Raw genomic sequence first — 23,380 nt, forward strand, 5'->3', positions numbered from 1 at the left:
TTTGTATGCAGATGGAAGAAAACATTTATAAAAGAGGTCTTTATATATGACCCATAATAAAATTGAAGGACATTAAAATGCCCACAAGCTATAAAAATCTAAGAATTTTTTAAGGACATTAAGAAGGCATACGAACCCTGACAAATAAAACTCATTCACAGCTAAATGTCAAAAGTCCAAGCGATAATTTGACGTACCAGTATCTGCTCGGGGTTGGTTTTTCTGTCCACGTCGTACCGTACCAACAACTGACCTCTGACCCCATTGGCACCAAGTTTCTTTTGATCTTCTGAGCTGAGTGACCAGCGGACTATTCCCTGGTTTGGTTTTGGCCGCTCAATCTTGGCGAAAGCATTAGCTGAGTTTCAAAAACACAAGTTACCCACCACAACATTAATTTCTCAAATGAACATAATTTTAAAAAGCCAAATATAACAGTAGGTAGCACAAAGCTCATAACAAATGAGTTTGATCTTTGATTTTCTTAATGGAGAGATACTTTTTAAGAAACTGTTTCCCACCCCACCAGTACAATTGACAATTAAACATTTAAATTTAAGTCCTACTTAACATCAATTAGTTCAAGTACAATAATATGGTAATTTAATATTCTTTACTGGGTTTTTGAAAGGAAACTTAGTTGATAACTTAGTATCAACTACTGATCATTAAGCCATATGTGCAAGACTGCTACATTTTTAAAAAAATTTAAAAAATATACTTCCAATGATATTGTTTTGAATACTAATGTATAAACAGTTATTCAATGGACTAGGAAAAAAAAATTTACATATTTGCAATGAACCCACTATGTATTTGGAGGAATTATGAATAAAATGCACTAACATGCACAATATCTCCTTCCAGTTTCCTTTTTCTTTTACCAAATTCCAACAACATAATATTTATATACTTAGTCATAAAACTGAAACTAGAGCCTGTTATCAATACCTTCGGTGCTGGGCTTCAGCTGCAGCTCACTTGTTTCCTGGAGGGGCGGCACTTCCAGCAGAGAGAGGTTACACGACTCTTCTATGTGCACTTCCACCAACAACTCTGGAACAATCTGTGGGTGCCCGTTGAATATAAACATACATTATACATGATATCATTACATTAACCCAGTCCAGGGCCGTCGAGAGAAACTAATGGCTCGGGGGCAAATTTTTCTCAGGCCCCTCCGCGTTATTTAATGTACAACTTGACACATGTCCCGAGATGTCCATCACTAGTGTGGGGTAGGGGAGTAGGTAGGCGTAAGAGTGGGTCCTAAAGTCCTGAATGTTTGCTTCCTGGGAAGGAGGTAGGGGAGGTTCGAAGCGTGTCCCCAAGATCGCTAATTAAGGTCTTTTACTCTGAAATGAGCTTTCTCTCAAGTTTTGCTGTTTTCCACAGCTACATATACAGCCAGATACAACATTAATGCATGCATAGATAAAAGGGTAATATTACATACAACAACAAGGCAGAGTATTAACATCTTCGAAACTCAACTGGGCCCCCTGGAGCCTAAGCTATGGGGATTTGCCACCCCTCCCTCCATTTACCTCCCCCCCCCAACCCTGTAGTCGACCCTAAGTTCAAATCTTTGGTTTACACCTTATGAGTACACTTACATACCAAGTAAATTCTACACTATTACTTTATTTTCCAGTACATAATGCTTAAGATGTGGCACCAAGCTGCAATAACATGTAGACTTGCCATGTGACACTACAAAGAATAGTATGTATATACTTAATAAGTATAAGTACATTTAAGTATACTTGTTCTTGTACACAATCACTACAATGAGTTCATTTCAATGAATTTACACATGCTTGTTTTTTACTACTAACAAAAATAATGTAACCTGAGAAAACATTTACAGCATCTGCATGAATTAACAATCAACAAGATTAAATTAGTTGTAGTGTGTACATATAGCTTAAATTTTCACAAAAAAAAAAATCAAATCTCTGGCAATAAGTGTGAAAATTGTTTAAAAAAAACCTATACTAGCCAAAAGAGTTAGCAAATTCGTAAACTTTATACTACTAAAACCTTAACATGGCATGCTAAGAATATTAACAGGCTACTTTATCTCAAGTAACATACACAAGACGGTAATTATGACGACGGCCAATCCTTTCAGCTTGCTGTCCCTCTGTCCCCAGTTAAGCTGGCATGCCAGGAAACATAGGACACAAAGTGTATGAGATCAGCATCAAGATAGTGAACTGGAATAGCCTATCTTGGAACCGTGGGGTTAGGTGGCTTATGACCACAAGCCAAAGGGTGGAGAGAAAATGTGTTTTGTTTAGTAAAAATTAATTATTTTACTTAAAATTCTTGTGTGTTTGAGTTTATTTTTTTCCAGAACTTATAATTTTATTATTGGAGTTATACATATTCAGGAATGTTACGAAATAATTATGAGAGTGAATTTTTACGATCCGTGCGCACCATACAACAAAATTTTCACAGAATGGAAAAAAAAAAAAGCTACATACAAATAAAAATTATATAGGTATGTGAATTAAAAAATTTTACCTTAGTGATTGATATTGAATACTAGTCCATATAAAAAACATTTATTTATTGTGATTATTATTGATAGAAATAGTTTTATAGATGTTTACAAGTGTATTTATATAAATGAGGTTATTTTCCTGTATGTATAAATTTTTTGTGCATTATCAATTATTACATTATTATTTAATAAATAATAATTAATGAATCAGAATAAACATATAACATAATTATTGATTTTCTTAATTAATCAAAATGTATCTATACTATTTTATTTAGAATATTAAAAATTTTTAAATAAATACACAGAATTCAATATTAATATAAACACATGTAAAAAATTAATTATTAATAACTAATTTTATTCATGTGTTTATATTAATATTGAATACTGAGTAGTTATACTTTACCAACCATATTTACAAGATTACTCCAGTTCTTTTATTATTTCATTTCTATTAATTATTTGGATGCAAAATTAAAGTTACGTAGGTAGTGTTCTACTATACCAAGTAAGTATAACTTCAAGCGCATGAACATAAGTACACACAACCATTTTGTTTTAACAACTAAATAAAATTAAATTAACAGCTTTTAAAAATGTAACATTAAAAAAATAACAAAAAGAATTAAATTTTAACTTAGAGCTCTACATCAATTAATAATGAAACAAACCTGTCCAGGATCAATATTAATCACGTGTTTGTACAACGACAATTCTCTCTTCAAGAGCTCCTCGTAAGTCAGCTTAAATGTCACAGTTTTGGTTTTCTCAACGTTCACTGACACAGTAAACTTGCTGGAATCTCGCACACTGCATAAACAGAAATGTATTTAATTGGTTACAACAAAAAAGGAGAATACTGCATTCATAATTCATGATACTGAGACACAACTATATGCAAATGGACATTTAAAAAATACCAATTATTATTTTCAGTCAATAACTCTTACAAAACAATATTATATTTAGTGATTAACATTAATATTACATACTGAAGTTATCAACTCACTTCTGCTCAACGTGGGCAGCACTTAAGCCCATTGACACAGCATCCAAATACACTTGTTTAGCCTCTTCCTTTTCTTTTACATGTGCTTTGTATTCCTTACCATCTATCTCCCTACAAACAAAAATAACAAGTACATTAACACCTTATAGTACTTACACAGTTTCACAAAAAAGCCTATTCTATAAAAAGGGAAAGGTTACTGGGGCCTTCCTGGTTAGTTGATTAATGCAGAAAGATTATCCCAAAACCTGCTACAATGTAGCTTGAAGTTTCCTGTAGTGCAGAAAAAGGTAGTTATAGCACTGTTTAACTTATACTTATAATACTTCTATTTACAGCTAATGATACAATAAGTAGATTGAAAATTATTTTAATGAACATTTTATTCCTCATAAGTGATCTAAATTTCACAACTTTTTCTGTAGAAATATATACTAAGATATTTTTAAAAATTCAAGTCTTCATGCCCAGCTCAGTGATTACCTATCTTATAACAAAAAATATTTTTGAGCTAATTAGGAAAAGTTTAATGTGGGAAATAAAATTAATCAATATATTTTTACTTAAAAATGTATAGTACCTGTTTTATAAACAATAGTTTTTAACAAATTATCATTTGGCTTTTGTTGTCCTTCATATGAAATAGTTACAACAAATGTTTCCATAAATTATCATTAAGAACTATGACAAATTCCTGGCATTTCATAGTTCCTGGAAACATTACAAAGGTACCGTAATGGATTAAAAACTATGATTTGGTTTTAAACACAACCTTTAAAAATCTGTTATTTTTATTAATTTTTATTTCCAAAAACATAATTCAACATAAGGTACGTACATTACAACCAACTAAATAAATAATTCACTACAATGAAGCAACAATAAAAAATCAAAATTGCAAATTTAGTATAAATGTTATGTGGTTTTGAAGGCTGACAAACTTCCAAAACAAAAATGTGCTTACATTTGAAACGCTGAAATAAACGCAGTCTCGGGTAGTGTGATCCTGAAGGAAACCTCCTGAGCTTTATCTGCGTTGTTGGCAACAACACTAGTGACAACGGTCCGCCCATAGCGATGCCTGATCCTTGACTCCACATGGAATTTCAACACATCAATCTTCGAGTTTTCCTACAAACAAAATTGAAATGACCAATCATACAAATACAAAAAACAAACGGTAGGAACCAATTCTGAAAAAAAAAACTTCAAGAAATAACTGACCAAGCCTGAACCCCAAAATAGAGGCCTAAATTAGGTGTAATGTAAGAGGAACCAACATTTTAAAAATCCAAAATTTGCTTGGATGACAATTACTTTTTTTGAATGTTAAAGAAACAAATTTAATGTTGTTGAACCATTGTGCTTCTTGTTAATCTTCATGGCAGTAAAAATAATTACAATGCCACAATACAAACATCATGCCTAAAAGTGGGAACAATTTATAAATAACTTGGGAATACCTCTCGCGAACAGCTTATATTTCAATACCTTCTCAATACCACAAGCGGCAAAACTTTTTCATTCCAGCCTCTAGCTTCAAACCATTCTAACGTGTACATCAACCATATGCATATTCAATTCTTCTAACAAAAGATTTATGTGCAACTTTGTATCAGTCAATATGAAATTAATCAATTTCATTCGGATTGGTGAAAATTCCTGGTTATTTGCATTAGCTTACACATGTTCCTCTATTTATTATTACAAAAATGAATCATTCGTTTTTAATATGTGATTCACAACAAATAGATTACACAATCTTTACCAAGGAAGCCAATGCCATCTGTCTACTATTATCAGCAAGATTTGACATAGATAATATACTGAAAAGTGATTTATAGCAGACTAGCTAATAATCTGTGGCTTTGCTTGCACAATTTCAGGGTATGGCTGATATTGTAAGAAAAGTATGAGGTTAATTCCAATTTTTTGACTAAATGAACAGACACACTAAAATGTAAGGTAAATATAAGATTTAATTCATAACAAAACCAATTAACATTAATATTTTTTAAATTGATGTCTGCATCTATTTAATTTTTAGTTTAAATTAAGTACTCAATATTATCACTTTTATTTAAGTGTATTATTCTAGGATACACTTTACCAAAATAAATTACCCTAATCTCCTATTAATTTTGAGGTAGTCTAGCAAAACACTGTAAAACACGACAAATTTAAGTTTATTTAAGATTATATCACATTTTACACTTATACTTTTATTTTATTTTGGTTAAAGTTATTCTCAGAATAATTATACATTTTCACCTCAATACAGATACCTGCATTATTTTAAGATTTTCTATAACATTCTATAACATTCTCGAACATTCTCAAACCTTCTGGAAGATTTTATAACATTCCAGCCACTTAAGTACTCAATTTCCAGCTGCTTCTCCAAACCTCCTATAAGAAGTCCATTGATGCGATGCTCTCTTTTGACACCCATATCTTCGAACCGAACCCCTGTAGTTCCAAACCGAAAACTTCTTCATGCATGGGCGATGGAGGACTACCATACCTTATAACTCCCATGAGACTGCAGAGTTATAGCATCACGCACAGACAAAGCATGTTTACAGCTATTATATTTCCAGACTTCCAGATAAAATAAATAAAAAATAACCTAACATTTGTTTTAAGCAAACCACTACGTTGTTTATGAATGGATAATATGCCACATGTACTTCTTACTCATTCACTCATCACTTCACATCTGGAAGGGTTCCAGCCATATCAGATTCACTTTAGGAAAACCACTGAAACTGTAGGCTACGTATCCCATCATATGCATGGAACTGAGAAAGGCTTCTGAATTAAGTCTTTCTAAACAAGTACCTATTTTGAGAACAACTCCCGGCCATAGCAGAAACTTGCAGTTTCAATACTGCTCATTGAAAACCAGAAATGTTCTTGGGTTTGATTCACTACAAACTACTTTAGTGGTTATGATATGGCTAAGTGATCAATTTTTTGTTTATTAGAAATTTAACTTATTAGGTAATGCTTGAATTCAACAATGTAGCCTGCACTGCTTATTAAGTGAAATTTAAGTATATATCTATAATAAAAATGATGAAAAGTACTTTTAAATAAAGTATGATAAAAAAATTCTTAGTTTTAGATTTTTACAAATCGAGTCACGATTTCTAACAGCAAAATTCAATTAGCGAATATATGAACAAATCCCAATTATTTGGAATACCTCAACAACAATACAGTGTAGATTTAGGATTTAATATCAATGTGTCTCTCAAAACTGCTCTGCATTAATTTCTCTCAAGTGAGAAATTTTGCAGTATCAGAGCACCTCCAGGATAAAAACTTTCATGTTTGTTGGGTGAAACACTTCCCCAACATAGAGGTAATGCATAGGAACCTGAAAAATTCCCGTTATTATTTGTAGTACGAAGACTAGATTGCAACCCAGTGGCAGCCCTATGGGAAGGCCAATGGAGGCCAATCCAATTCCCCCATATCCTCTCCTAGAACTAACAAAATTGTAGAGATAACGAAAAGGAATCTACGGTACTCCAGTCCACACTTTACCTTTCAAGTCTGTTAATTTTTTTGTGTAAAAATTTATTATTTTACATTTTTATAACTACTATACTGTGTGTAATTTTTTAAAAGTTTGGCACTCTTAAAAATCAGTTAAAACATAGTTTTGATAATGACTTTTCAAGATGTCAGAAAATAGTTAAAATAGCCTTTCAAGTAAGTATTATATTTTTTAAATTTTGGACTCCCCATTAAACAAGAATACGTTTATTTCATACCACCCAAAACTCGTCTGTCATTCCCCCTCCCCGAAACACGGAACTAGGTCCACCAATGTTTCAACACCCTGTTTATCTGACTGATCCATACCATTGGATCATGAATTATATTTCAAACACCATGTGGGATTAAAAGAAAATAATAAACACTTAAAAAAATACAGTACCAAGTCATGGACAACAAAGACAGGCAAGAGTGTACGCAGAATTTCATTTGAGAGGTGTGAAACCACTTTTCCTGGTATTTGTTTCCAAATTTTCAAATTGTTTCATTTTGTTATTAGGAATGATAGATTTTTTAGAATTTCATGAAAAGGGAGAAAGATATAACACCATCTCCCCACTGCATACACCCCTGGATCTAAGGATATCTCCCCCCCCCCCCCTTCCTACAACTGCCGAAGTGATGAAAAAATTTGTGTGAAAGCAAAATGTTATTTAGAGTAATGCACAGCGAGGTTGACGTCGTCCGGGCCTGCGGCCCCTTTTGAGCCCGATATGTCACCGCCCAAACACCACCATTTGTTCAAACCTCCCGCTTGTGCGTGCGTGTGTGCGTGTGTTGCTAGCCCGGCAAGAGGGCGCTTAGCTGCAGTGTGCCGCACCCCTAATTGGTATTAATAAATATTGTAATCCTTTTCTTTCGCCCCTAAATAGTGTCACGACGGCTATGCATGTGAGTGTCTTTTATTTAACTAATTCATGATGTTTTGTTATTTAATAAGTGCAAGCACGAACAAGGACGCTCCCTAGCGGGTGACGGAGGAACTAGCATGCAACTTCATTTAAACCATTTTTATTCATATAAGTAATTATCACAGACGGTCTGGGCATGGATGTAATGTAATAATTTTTGTAAAAGGATTTATGTATTTTTCAATAGTAACCCGGGGCACGCCACAGCTAAGTTGTAACGGTAATTGTGTTCGGCGCGAAGGGCGCCATGTTGCCTCCCGCAAGCCCTGGTCTCAGCCCAGTCTCCTTCTACAGCCGGCCGAGAGCGGACGTCTCTGCAGACACCCCGAGGACATCACCGTTGTTTCACCGAGAAGTAGTTCTGTAAATTAATTTGTTCAAATCGTTTTCTTTTTATCCTAGGGGCCTCTCTCTGTCGGAGAGACTGCTTAATTAATAATTATTTACTCTCCGGAGTTTTCTATCATCTGTGTATTAAGTAACGGCTTGAGGCGGCCACGTGCGTGGTTCGCCTCCTCACCTAATTCGATTCGTGCCTCGGGCGTTTTATAACTGTATCAACGGAGGATCGTGTAAGGACGTGTACCGTGAGTAAATAAAAACCAATTAACTGAGTCACGTGTTTTGTGTTCGGGGGGGCCACGTGGGTCCTTAACCTGGTCAGCGGCGTGTGGGACGCCCTGAGAGCCCACTGCGATAATTAGGAGCGTGCCCGACGCTGAGAGCGGGCTTAGTTAGGGACAGGTGTTGCGTAAAAAATCAGGAGGGCTAATATCTCGCCACACACGGGCCACGTAACGCCCTGAGTTAAGAGTTTTCCAGCCGGGTCCACGTGCCCACTCACGTGGTGGCGCCCATTAATTTCCACCGATATTCCAACCTCAACACCGGTACGCCCTCAAGGTGTTATGACATTTGGAATCACAAACTAAAAGACAATGATAAATATTGAGAATGATACTGTAGCTATTCAAACCCCTTGTTTTTGACAAAGATTTTTGAATACAAAAATTCTTATTCTATTTATTTTGAAATCACCTCCCAAAATAAATTCTTGTATTCGCCACTGAATGGTTGCAAACCACACTACTATTCACTTAACAGGCTTGCTTCCCTGGCTTATGTAACAGCCAATGAAACTTAGTTTTGTAACCATGGGCATAGCCAGAATTTGTGGGAGGGGGGAGGGGCAAATAGAGCATTAACCAAAATTAATTTTTGCTAGGCCTGTTTTTGGGGGTCTGAAGGGAGTGGTATGAAATACTCCCCTTTCCCCTTCCCCATTCACAGAAAAACAGTTCTGCCCCAGAAAGGTTTTCAAAAATGATACTTTAAGGGGGTGCCTCCTATTTCAGGTCAAGATTTTATATTTACAGTAATTACAGATAAACTTGTAGACTTTTTCAATTGTTTAACTTTCGTGAAATGAAAAATATATACAGCACATACTTTTTGCATAATTATCTGCCAAAGTTACATTTTTTTAACATTTTTGGGTTGTACAAATAAGAAGAATTTAGTTTAATGCAGAACTGAAACTTTTTAGGATTAACTGAAATGCCACTGGCTACTTCAAGAAATGGTTTGAATTTCTTTCAGAAAATATTAATCAATTTTACCTGGCATTTCAAAATGCTCAAATATGTTACGATTTTGACAACCAAGAAACTGCTAAAGTTGGAACAAAGAAATAAAAGGCTTTCTACAAACTTCTGAAGACTGTTTTATTTCAGACATTGCAACCACGTTGTAATGCATGCCGCCATCTTTTCACACACACCCCAGACATAAAAAATTCTAGAACAATATTGCCAACTGTAAACACACAATTTTCAGACTTACATTAAAATAACAAAATTGCTCTATCCAACACTCTCCCTCAATTTTGCAATACCTAGCCCCTCAATGCATTTGAATAATTTACTGTGAGGTAGAGCTTTGGTCAAACAATCTGCATATTGCTGAGAGGTTTCAACATAGCATAATCTCAAAATTTTCTTCTCCATCACCAGATCTTTTACAAAATGGAACTTTACAGAAATGTGCTTTGATCTCTTGGTCTCAAAGGTGTTGCACATTTTGATACAGGACTGACTGTCTTCATAAATCACAATACCCATTTCTGGGGGGTGAAGAACATCACTCATGAGATTTCGAACATACAAACATTCACTGGCTGAGTTTGCAAGGGCAACATATTCAGCCTCAGTGCTAGAGAGGCTCACACAATTTTGCTTCTTGCTCCTCCAAGAAACATTATTACCAAAAACCTTAACAAAAAAACCAGATATACTCTTACGGTCACAAGTGTCATTAGCAAAATCTGCATCAACATAGGATTCTATAATATCATTATCATCACATCTGTAATAACAAAGACAGTAATCTTTAGTTTTGTTAATGTATCTCAGTACATTCTTTAGATGCCTAAAGTGAGTCTCATTATAACAATTTTGAAACTTACCAAAATAAGTGATGACAAAACATATGTCTGGTCGACTTCCTAACATAACGTACATGAGGGAGCCTAGTAACTCTTTCAATGGTAGTTCTACTTTACATTCATCTGCTGGATTTAAATTCAACTTGGGTTCCATGGGGATGTTTGAGGTTTTACTATTGTGCATATCAAATCTGTGTAAAATTTTGTCAATTAGTTTCTTTTGACTTATTTGGATCAGACCCCTTTCAACAATTATTTCCAAACTCAAAAAATTAAAAAACCCTGTGTTGTTATGCATCTCCCTCATTTTAAATTCTTTCTTTAAATCCTCTTTGAGATGACTTATTTTTAATTTACTGTCAGAAAGAATCAACAGATCATCCACATATACAATTACAAACAAATCATCTTGCATAAAGATGCATGGATCTACAACATTCCTTTTAAAACCCAAATATATTAGTACATGTTTCAACCTATTGTACCAACATTGTGAGGACTCTTTGAGACCATACAGAGATTTCAACAACTTACATACAAGGTTCCCATCTTGGTCCTCCATCTTCACAGTAACACCCTCTGGAATCTTCATATAAACTGGTTGTTTTAACTCACCATATAAAAATGCACACCCAGTTGATCGATGCACCATTCTTTCTGGACCGCTGTGGAGAGTAGACACCTCAGAGATGTCAGGCGAGCAACTGGTGTATAAACTTCTTCTTCAGGTTTTGATTGTTGGAAACATCCTCTTGCAACAAGTCTTGCCTTCTTTATCTTCTCACCTAAAATCTCCTTTTCCGTAAAAACCCATTTCGAGTCAATGATGTTGTCTCCTGATGGTTCCGGAACCAATTCCCACACATTATTTTTCTTTAGGGTGTTGAGTTCCTCATCTATGGCTGCTTGCCATCCGGATTCCAATGCATCTTGAAATGTGTTAGGTAGTTCTGATGGTAGGAGTCCTGTTGACAATGCAGTTATCAAACTCGTGTCAAAATCTTGCAACCATTCTGGAGGTCTTACTTTTCGATGGCTCTTTCTTGGTACATTGACGTGAATCAAATTTTCATCTTCTTCAGGAAATCCAAAAAAATCATCCTCAGGTTCTTCTTCAAAAGTTGGGTTGTCCTCATCATCGTTTTGTCCAGAATAGTCAAGAATGGGCACTCTTGACGACTGGGGTTGACTCATCACATGGTTAGGTTCCTGAACTTCCCTAAATTTAACACTACATGCTGTAATGATTCTACCCTTACTCTCATCCCACAATCTATAACCATTACTTGTGTAACCCATCATTATTAATGGCCTTGATCGCGTGTCAAGTTTACCCTTGACTTCTTCCTTTGGAACATGGGCATAGGCTACTGACCCAAATACTCTTATCCTGCTCAGATCATTGTAGCCGTACAAAATATCTGCAGGACATCCCCTTTTCAAAGTTGACGTGGGTGTTCTGTTCAGTGTGTATGTTGCTGCATAAATGGATTCTCCCCAAAAATTTTTTTCAACCTTGGAATCCAATAACATGCATCTGGCAGAATCTAATAATGTTCTGTTAAAACGTTCACTCGCACCATTCAGTTCAGGATTTCTAGGCACTGTATATTCTACTTGGATACCCTTCAATTTGCAAAAGTCAGTAAACTGCCCAGAGTTATATTCACCTCCATTGTCACAACGAAGCCTTGATGTTCTGGTCTCAAATCTAGCTGACACCGTTGCCTCATACTCCCTGAATTTTTCAAGAACTTCTGACTTATGAGAGAGCAGATAAACCATGGAAAAATGGGGAAAATGATCTATGAATGTCACAATGTATCTTTTAGAGTCATAAGTCGGGGGACAGATTGGTCCAATTACATATGAAGAAACAACTTCAAGAATTCTGCTGGGTTTCTTCTCTGGAGGTAGGCTTTTGAAGCTTTTCCTAGTTTGTTTGCCCTTAACACAAATCTCACAAAAACTTTTCGAGGGAAAGTACGATGAATGAGACATTCTTCTGTGCACAAGATCTGCATTATTGGTCAACAATACAACGTTCTCATCGATTTTGAATTTGATCACATAGAGATTGCCAATCAAACTTCCAGACACCAAAACATCACAGCACTTATTCAATATTTTTACTTCTGCATTTTCGAATAGTACTCTAAATCCATTTTCCTCAATTCTTCTAACTGACAGCAAGTTATATTCTAAGTTATCACATACCAGAACGTCCTTTATAGTGACAGGCTTACCTTTGCCGTCGTCCGGGGTCTCGGGCTCGAGTCCCGGTGTGGCTCCTTGTGGGGAAAGGCGGTTCTTGATACGTATTGTCCGGGTGGGCACCAGACTAGCTCGGTTCTAGTCGTGAATTTGGGGTCGTGGATGTATGTGCCCCTGCGTGGCCCACTAGGGCCGGCGGCGGTGTTGTGTGAGATGATGTTTAAATAAGAGACGTGGAGTTGAGGTGACGGTGTCGTACCTTTTATTCATAGGAGCGAGTCGTACACAATACAACACTCTACAGAGGTCCCCGGGGGGGGGGGGGGGGGGGGGTTTACTCGTTATTCCGTGGCGCCGTATTGTTTGTGTTCCGCGTTACGTGGGCCTCGGACGCTGTTACGTCTCATACGTCTCACTGGTTACGCGGGTAACGTAATTTCGTAACACAAAGGCGGGACACAAAAGTACACTGAATTAAGGGGGTGCGCACAAGTTACGTGGCACTCGTTACTCGGGTAACGTAAGTTAGTAATACAAAATACGGGACACAAGAACACACTGAATTAAGGGGGTGCGCACAAGTTACGTGGCACTCGTTACGTGGCACTCGTTACGTGGCACTCGTTACGTGGCACTCGTTACTCGGGTAACGTAAGTTAGTAATACAAAATACGGGACACAAAAATACACTGAATTAAGGGGGCGCGCACAAGTTACGTGGCACTCGTTACTCGGGTAACGTAAGTTAGTAATACAAAATACGGGACACAAAAATACACTGAATTAAGGGGGCGCGCACAAGTTACGTGGCACTCGTTACTCGGGTAACGTTAAGTTAGTAATACAAAATCCGGGAAACAAAATACACTGAATTAAGGGGTGGACGGTTGGAGACGGCCAATTCCGTATACGAATGTCTCTGTGCGGGTGTTGTGCCCACTGTGGTGAAACACGCACCGCAATTAAGTTTGTCCAAGCTCCCTTGCGGGTTTGTGGTCAGCGCCGTGCGCGTGACCTTAAGTAAAGTTCTGTGAGTTGCGGGAGGCGGCCCGTGCCGTATACTGAAGATCAACCTCGCTGACCAAGTGTGGTACGGGGTGTCTTTAAATTGATGCGGTCGGATTAGGTCCTGGACCGAAAAGGGGGACCGGGTACTCACGGAGAGGTTAAGTAAAAAAAGGGGTTCTGTTAATTAGTGACTATAATTACCGGACGTTACTTTCGATGAAGACAAAGGCTGTTGCCCCTCCGTGGGACCGTAGGTCCGCCCCGGTCCGTGAGCTGTGCTGAACTGCCGAACTGGCATGGCGTCCGAGGGAGGCTCGGCCTCTCTTGCGCCAGGTTTGACCTCATTACGCTAGACTCTAAACGGGTGTGTCTGGAAGAGACTTTATTGTCGCTAAAATCCTAATTTAATGTTCCAGGAGGAATGGGTACGGTTCTTCTCTTGTCTACTCAGGTTTTCGCGGGTTTGCCTTTAATCGCTGTTCGGCTCGCCTGACTCGGGTGGGCCATGGCCAGGGGTGTGTTCCGTTAGCGGGAGCGTATACTGGCGGGTGCAGGTCGGTCTCTGGGGTGGTCGTCGGCCGGACGACGTCACCTTTATGAGTAGCCAGTTGTAGGGTCCCACTTTTCAGTGCTTTGAGATGAGTACCACTTTTAGCCACTGCTATGTTTAAATTTACTTCCTGTGTATCCTTTAAAAGCTCTTCATGTTTCTTGTTTATTAAATGATTAGTAGCACTAGAGTCCACAATGAAAGAGATCGTTGAACTGTCCGACATGAGACACTGACTCTGTACATTTTGCTCATGTTCATTAGCCGCCACAAAAGTAACTTCACCATTATTCTCACGCACCTTATGGTTACTCTTATAGTTACCGCTTTGTTTTCCCCCAGTAAATCTACACTCACTTTTCTTATGACCTTTGCGTCCACAATTGCAGCAATTAAATTTGAATGACACTTTACCTTGGTTTCTGAAACTATCACCATTTGTGTCCATGCGTGTTCCTACCGAATGTTTTCTTTGAGTTAAATGCCACCAATTTCTCTTCACTGTTTACCTTTTCCTTTTTACGTAATTCTTCCTGGAGTAGAGCATTCTTCACATAATTTAAGTTAACATCTTCCGGATTCTTACTAAAAACAATGTCAATGACACGAGTCACAGCGTCGTAGGTTTCCGGCATAGAAGAGAGTAGGAGAGTCATGACTTCAGCATCCGACACATTACCACCCGAGCTTTTAATCTCGTTTACCGTATTTTCAAATGTATTGATAAAGTCTTTCAAGCTTCCTGACGTAAACTTAAATGTTCTTAGGTTTCTCTGTAGATCGACTTGTCGGCTTATTCCTTTTTATTTTATTTTTTATTTATTTATTCATTTCATTCCGTAGACCCCTTACAAACTGCTGGAGTTCTGGGATATGGAACATGTCAGTTTTATATACATTAAAAAATAACATATCTAAGATCAGCGCTTACACATAAACCCACAGCAATACATAAATACAGTAATCTATGTACAAAAGAATAACAAAAGTATGTATAGTATTTGATTACATATTTAGACACCATTTCACATATACATTTATGTGAAATGGTGTCTAAATATGTAGGTGGAATCCAACGTATCCATTATTTCCTTGGCTGTGGATTTATCCATAACTGACTCCAACACAGTGTCCGCCAAACACTGTGTAATGATATTGTCACGTGCACCTAGCCGGTGCCACCGCCATTTCTGTCACGATCCACTTTCAGAGGGGGGAGAGAATCGTAGCTCTTTACATAGAAACAACTCGCTTGGCATCAACTAGTCTTAACTTCATAAAATACTTTACTGTACCTAGGATCATAGGTTCGTCATCCCGTACAGGATGTCTGGTGAGAGCTGAACTAAGGAGATTTTGCAAAATAACATAATACTTAATTAAAATTATTTTATTCTTAAAGTCAAATACTCAACATCATTTTAAAGAACATTTAAATAGCGGGATTACAATTTAAAACAATAATCTCTTTACTTCCTTAACGATTGAACGACCTTACAAGAGAGAGAATGAGAGAACTTCACTAAACACTTCCCTAGTCCTTCCGAATACCTCAAATCATAATTAATACTTAAAATTAAAACAAAGATAAGTCCATACTCACATTTTCCGAAAAGCCTTTCTTGATCGATTACTTTAAAAAAATAACGTAGGGGCCTCTCCTGCCCTTGAAATCCCGAACGAACATTACATTTTAAAAACTATGACGCGTGACCCCTGACGAGGGCCATAGCCTCCGCCCGAAAGCTTGAAGATGACTACATTATGACCTAACTTAAATTAAACGACTCGTGGCCTCTGGCGTCGGCCATAGCTTCCGCCCGAAAGCTTGAATTCCTACATCACGAACGAACTAACAACTCGTGACCACAGGTGAGACGCATAGCCTCCGCCTGAGTGAGCCTGAATTCCTACATCACGAACGAACTAACAACTCGTGACCACAGGTGAGACGCATAGCCTCCGCCTGAGTGAGCCCCGAGTCACCACTCACTTGCGCTTAAATTCGCGCGCCCTGCCGCGCCTACCATAACAAAAGCTCGTTATTGAAGTCAAATTTACTAAACAACTAACTAGAACATCTGGGAAGACTCCCCCCCCTCTACCACAATGTGCAGGCCACACCGCGCGGCTTGTTACGACAGCGCGCCCCAGTAACTGCGGCCCGTGGCTGCGCCAGCGCGCGGCCAAACAAACAAACAAAATTCTGCAAGCCCGCAGCGCGCCGCGCCGGCCCCGTGCCCCAATTACATGGTCACGCCACTTGCGCTGACGAGTGAACAGAGCAGCCAGCCCAGAGTCCCGTCAGTAAAGTCCCTAAATTTGATTTCAACAACCCTGCAAAATTTCAACCCGCGACATAACCCTCCCCTCACAGAGCTCGAGCCCCATCGAGCTACCTCAAAATTACAAATTGTCTTTTTCCATTAAACCATAACTATAAATTCCTCATTTCACAAAAATAATAATTTTCTTAGTTCCTTGCTGTCTGAACATACATCTAGATTCTGCATAAGATTTATTTTAAAACAACAAGTATTCATAAAATTAAATGTAAAACTTTTATCTGGTTTGTTCTCACAGGAACCTTCAGAGGCTCGAGTTCTCAATTCTAAAAAAATTGTTCTGTTAGTGAAGCTCTCTTTACAAATTAAATTACTGTTCTTAGTTTCTCAGTATTCGTTAAACAATGTGCAAATTCTTGATAATTATTATTTTTTTTTTTTTTTCGGTTTCCGTTTATTACCATACTTCTTTCGTTCTTCAAAAAAAATTAAGTGTCCTTACAGTGTTTCAATTAATTAAACTCTTATCTCGTGAAGGTTGGTGCAACTCCTCGAAGTCAGTGTTGTCGAGAAGAGTAGCTCCCTGGGCTGGCCATCAGCAAACACCACTCAACTCCAACAGCTACTGGACTGGCTTCCAGGGCAGCTCACAACTTCTCCCCACATCTGCTTCGGAGTTGTGCCATCCTCATCACGAACAGATTACAATTCTGAAACATCATCAACAGGCATTACCATCACGCCTGACAAATACAAAACTAACTACTAAACTGCAATCGATGGGCAAGGATGCAAACACACAAAAAAATAAAATTAATTAATTCAACTGCTAACATAAAGTATCCCACCCTTAGCATAATCTAATCAGGCAAATAATTTGATAGGAAAAACTTAAGGAAGGGAAACATGACCTCCAATGATTTTCCCTAACTCTTGAGTCTTGATCTTCTCTATACAGCAAATAGTCCCCACGAAGTAACTGGGTTGAAGGTCAGTTCACATGGCCCACCCATAACCTCTTCTACTCTTCTTTTCTTCTGGGGGCAACCACAATGCCCACCAATCTCTCTCCATGGTGCCGAACCAGCTATCCCATGAGAGTAAACAACGTAGTCAATAGAAGCGCAGAGGGGAAACACCAATCTCTGGCTTGTCGAGTCATAAAACTGCTTTATCTTCTTCTTCTTCTGAGTAAAAATATCTGACTAACCTTGCTTCTATTCTTCCAAACAGTAAAAGTTCATCAGGTATCTTCATGAAAGAAACATTCTAACTAATAATTCTTCATTTTTCTTCTTCTTTATTTCTGTTAGTTGTAATAGAAGGCCATGTTAGGGAGGTTATAGGGAAAAAGAGTGGCCAATTCCCACCCCATCACCCACCTAGATCATGACTAATTAACTTTTAAACTTTCTATTTCAAACAAATTTAAAAAAAAAAAAAAAAAAAACATTTTATTTAAACTTTTAAATTATAGCAACTTTTCCTTCATAACCTCAAAAGCAAATCAATAATTCTAACTGAAATTGTGATTTACTGCATCCTTGTTCCATCCGATCTGTTTGTTTATAACCTTTCTTGTAAAGTATAAAATTTTCAAACATTACTAATTCAAAAAAAAGTAAATTCTGGTGTCCTTCGAGTTACAATTAAATTTACTATTTCTTAGCTTGAAATAATTTAAGTTTTCAGAACTATTTCATTGTCTAATTCACAACACTTAAAAATCAACTCAAAACAACAAATCATCAAAATCAATAAGATCATCTGACCTACCTATCAGTACTGTGAACTTGAACTGTTCGTACACATTTATAATAAGCTATTGTATTTAAATTCCAACCTAAATAAGGTTTTAAAAAAAACTACTAATCCCTCTGTAAATTAAGAAAATTAACTTTAAAAATTAAACTTAAGGTATTAGTTCTTTTTGACAGCTACCACAACTCACTAGTTCCATTACATTACTATAACCTAAAAAGTTCTGTAAATAATGTTTATAACAAAAAAAAACTCCAGTTACTGTCTTCCATAAAAAAAAATAAAACTTTACATGACCTTATTAATCTCCACTTGTAAGTCCATGGCTGCCAGCTTTCTCTTCTCTTGAATCTTCAGTCTTGGCTCTTGTTTCAGTGATCTTGTATCTTGTCTCTCGAACTCTTGTCATCTTGTAAACTGGACTGCTGCTCAGCTCATCTTAAGGAATCTGTAACAGTTTCAAAAATACATGTTAATTTAAATTACATAATTCCTGTTCTTTGGTCCTAAAAAAAAAATTGTATTATTAGTACACATTACCCTGAAACAACATTATTATTCATTGTTTATTACTTAAAAAAAATGCTTTACCATAAAATCCTTTTTTGTTCTTTTCATTAGGCCTATTTATTTTCCTTCTTCTTAATTAAATTCTGCTTCAAATGTTAATCCTAACTTAAGACCTACCATCTATTTATTATTCATTACCTACATTATTTATGTTACCCTAAAATTCCCATAAGTTTCTAATACTTCCTATCAAAGACATTCTCTCTAAAAAAAAATTTACTTGTGACTCTTAACTTAACAAACTTAAAAAAACTTTTACACTAGACTTAACTTATTATTCATTCTTAGTTACTAAATTTCTATATGTAAACTTTAGTACTTACAAACAAAAACTGCCTATTTCTCTCTACCTCTTAATCTCTTTCAATTATTACAATAATAATGTTACCTTGCATCTTTAAACTTTCTTCTTTTCAATTAAATTAGACATCTCATAACAATAAAAATTCTGCCTATACTCTTCTTATGGGTGTACAAACCAACAACAAAATTTCAAATTCTCAAGTTTCCTTATATTTAAATTATGCAATGCACATAACCTCTGTGGTGCCTGTACCCTTTTAGGCCTACCACCTTCTCCTCTCACATCATGACAACTCTTATTCCTCGGGGTCTGTATTCACTGTTACAAATCAAATATCTCAAAAAAAATTAAAAACAAATTTATTATTTTAAGAAAACAAAAATTTACATTGAATTTACTATGGAGCCTGGAAATCTTAATGTCTCACAGCAGCTAACATGACTAAATCCCATGGAACCCCAGGTTTACATAACCTGTGCCCAAAAATTTAAGCATACCAGGCTTTCCCTGCACTGGTTTTACAGCATCACACACTATTTAGGGCCCCTGATCTGCCATCAGTCCCAAGGAGTTTTCCCACAACCCCTCTCTACACAAGCGCCTACCGCATTCCTCTCAATTGGCTATCGGTTTTACGGCATTCTTTTGGGATCCGACCATCAAGTTAGGGCTAATCGAACATTAAACCTCCATACTTCCAAACTAATGTAAATCAATTAAATTTTCTCTGTAAATTCTAAAAATCAAAAAAAATTATTCCAACATGCCAAAGAAACTTCCAAAAAAAATTCATAATCTTATCTTCAAACCATTAAAATAAAAATAAATAGATTACTCTGTTTTCTCCTTAATAACTGTAAACTGTCAACAAATATCATGTCGTAAATTTTAACTATGCTTACTGACTCTTAATCATAAAATCTCATTTGTCCTAATTAATAAACAACCGATTTCCTTAAAATCTCACTGTATCTCTCACACTCAAACTTCACTGGCTGAATATCTCAATAAATTCAAAAACAATTATCTAAACTCTTAAAGAAACTCCTCCCCAATTATTCAAATTACTTCACCTTATTTTATTTCATTACTTAAAACACCTTACTCAAAAAAAAATTAATTAATTATCTAGCTATCTTCCATTATTATTTATTTACCGAACAAAACTTTCTCATTAATTAATTTATTAAAATTCAATTTCACATTAGGCAAGTACACTAACTCTCTACAGCAATGTTTCTCATTTCCCTCCTTCCTAACTGAATCCAATCTTACTTAACCTCCAGGGAATTTACCTCACAAAATAACCAAATTCACTGTAGTGCCTATCTGCTATAGGCCCACTACACAGGGGGCTCTAACCCCACCAACAAACTTCATTGAAATGGTACCCTATCCCATACAGGATAGCCACTTCGGTACTACCATGGGGAACTCCTGCCCCAAACTACTCACAACTCTCAGGATTCTCCTGACCCTTAATTCCGTAGTCAGCCCATCTCCTATGGTCTGCGCTACAATTCCCTTTCTTCCCAGGGACACAACGCCTCACCTTAGGGTCCCTCGCCCTAATGAAAACATTAATTTTGTCTCTCTGTTCTTTTGGAGTAAATTCCCTCTACACACAAAATCTAGCCTTCCCAGTTTTCTCAATGCTTATCGATTTTATAGTGTACCTCCTTAATAATGTTTACAAATCCCAAAAAAATATTTTTAAAACCGAGGTAGAATTTAACTAACAAAAACATAAACAACTTACAACGAAACACTTCTAGCCTATACATCATACACTTCTTAAAATAAATTACTTACATACTGAAAGTTCCTCTTCTTCTAAAACACACTTAAATTTAAATTTATTTAACCAATAGTCTATTTTCTTATCGCTAAGTTACCGTACAGCTGATCAAAACAAGGTCACGGCCGTCCACGGTCCACGTCTCTGTACGTGCTCGTGACGTCACCGAATTCCATCAGGTGCGCCAACCCTCGCTTGCGGTTCCTCCGTTCTCCGCTAGGTCTCAGCACCTCCCCGTCACGTGTTCACTCTGCCACGTCCACTGACGTGTCGTTCTGAAACAACTCTCAACATTTTTCTAATTAAAACAAAACATCACTATAAATTCTATAACTCTCTTTTACATAAACTCTCGTTTTCTTTTTAATTCCTTTCTAACGTTTATCCTTCCCTCGACTGATTTAATTCGTACGTCTCGTCTCCTACGCGCACGACAACAAAACAAACTTCACTTGAAAATAATTCCTATTTACGACAAAAAATTTTTATTTTAAATTATAATTCTCTTAACCTACAATCTTAAATTAACTTTAATAAAACTAAACCACTTGCATTATCTTTATTAAGTATTTAAATTATAACGTATTCTCCTCACGTAAAAATCCCCGATAAACTCAACGACTTAAAACAACTTATCACTATAAACTTTATCCTTACAAGTATACTCAAATAATCATCTGTTACGTCAAAAAAAAAATCTCAAAGACTTCCTCCACTATAGACTAAAATTCCGTAATCCTCTCCTCAAGTAAACTCTTAATAACCTGCTATCAGAAGCTGAAACTAACTTAATAATAAACATAAAAATCTACCTCTCTCTCTCTCCAGAAATAGAACCTATCCGGCGAACTCTACCATTTCTGTCACGTGCACCTAGCCGGTGCCACCGCCATTTCTGTCACGATCCACTTTCAGAGGGGGGAGAGAATCGTAGCTCTTTACATAGAAACAACTCGCTTGGCATCAACTAGTCTTAACTTCATAAAATACTTTACTGTACCTAGGATCATAGGTTCGTCATCCCGTACAGGATGTCTGGTGAGAGCTGAACTAAGGAGATTTTGCAAAATAACATAATACTTAATTAAAATTATTTTATTCTTAAAGTCAAATACTCAACATCATTTTAAAGAACATTTAAATAGCGGGATTACAATTTAAAACAATAATCTCTTTACTTCCTTAACGATTGAACGACCTTACAAGAGAGAGAATGAGAGAACTTCACTAAACACTTCCCTAGTCCTTCCGAATACCTCAAATCATAATTAATACTTAAAATTAAAACAAAGATAAGTCCATACTCACATTTTCCGAAAAGCCTTTCTTGATCGATTACTTTAAAAAAATAACGTAGGGGCCTCTCCTGCCCTTGAAATCCCGAACGAACATTACATTTTAAAAACTATGACGCGTGACCCCTGACGAGGGCCATAGCCTCCGCCCGAAAGCTTGAAGATGACTACATTATGACCTAACTTAAATTAAACGACTCGTGGCCTCTGGCGTCGGCCATAGCTTCCGCCCGAAAGCTTGAATTCCTACATCACGAACGAACTAACAACTCGTGACCACAGGTGAGACGCATAGCCTCCGCCTGAGTGAGCCTGAATTCCTACATCACGAACGAACTAACAACTCGTGACCACAGGTGAGACGCATAGCCTCCGCCTGAGTGAGCCCCGAGTCACCACTCACTTGCGCTTAAATTCGCGCGCCCTGCCGCGCCTACCATAACAAAAGCTCGTTATTGAAGTCAAATTTACTAAACAACTAACTAGAACATCTGGGAAGACTCCCCCCCCTCTACCACAATGTGCAGGCCACACCGCGCGGCTTGTTACGACAGCGCGCCCCAGTAACTGCGGCCCGTGGCTGCGCCAGCGCGCGGCCAAACAAACAAACAAAATTCTGCAAGCCCGCAGCGCGCCGCGCCGGCCCCGTGCCCCAATTACATGGTCACGCCACTTGCGCTGACGAGTGAACAGAGCAGCCAGCCCAGAGTCCCGTCAGTAAAGTCCCTAAATTTGATTTCAACAACCCTGCAAAATTTCAACCCGCGACAATATTCCTTGCCTTCACATCGTTCAACTTAAAGACGTCCAAATCTTTACCTTCTGCAGGTGGTTTCTGTGTAGAGCTGTAGCAAACCGTATGTATTCGTTACTGAGTAACGGGTGCGGCATCTAGTAACGAGTAACGAAACGTTACACACGAATGCATTTCGTTACTCGCATCTTTCGTATCTTTCACGCATGCGCGCGCTTATTCGTTACAAAGAACGATGTTTGTTTATTAATAAAAGTATAATTTGGAAATTCGTCGTCCAAGTTTTTTACTGTTTATTAAAGGTATTGTGTGTGTAGACAAAGTTTTAGATTCGAACAGAAACAACGTAAGAAAGTATTTTTTACAAATTATAAATATGTATGTTTTTGTTTTTTA

At 37.1% G+C, this 23,380-nt stretch overlaps 1 protein-coding gene across 4 annotated transcripts in view; it reads right to left on the reverse strand.

The window, feature by feature from the left end:
* The window catches only part of LOC134540990 (inter-alpha-trypsin inhibitor heavy chain H4-like), a 149,830-nt gene that overhangs the window by 93,767 nt on the left and 32,683 nt on the right, over window positions 1-23,380 (reverse strand). For all 4 annotated transcript variants that reach the window (XM_063384130.1, XM_063384121.1, XM_063384104.1 and 1 more), the window contains 5 exons: window positions 4,489-4,655; window positions 3,525-3,635; window positions 3,187-3,325; window positions 952-1,066; window positions 198-358 (listed from right to left, as the gene is read on the reverse strand). In XM_063384130.1, the coding sequence (XP_063240200.1) occupies window positions 198-358; window positions 952-1,066; window positions 3,187-3,325; window positions 3,525-3,635; window positions 4,489-4,655 (693 nt within the window). The remainder of the gene's footprint in view (window positions 1-197; window positions 359-951; window positions 1,067-3,186; window positions 3,326-3,524; window positions 3,636-4,488; window positions 4,656-23,380) is intronic.

This window comes from Bacillus rossius, chromosome 1 (assembly GCF_032445375.1).
Source record: "Bacillus rossius redtenbacheri isolate Brsri chromosome 1, Brsri_v3, whole genome shotgun sequence".
NCBI classification, from domain to species: domain Eukaryota; kingdom Metazoa; phylum Arthropoda; class Insecta; order Phasmatodea; family Bacillidae; genus Bacillus; species Bacillus rossius.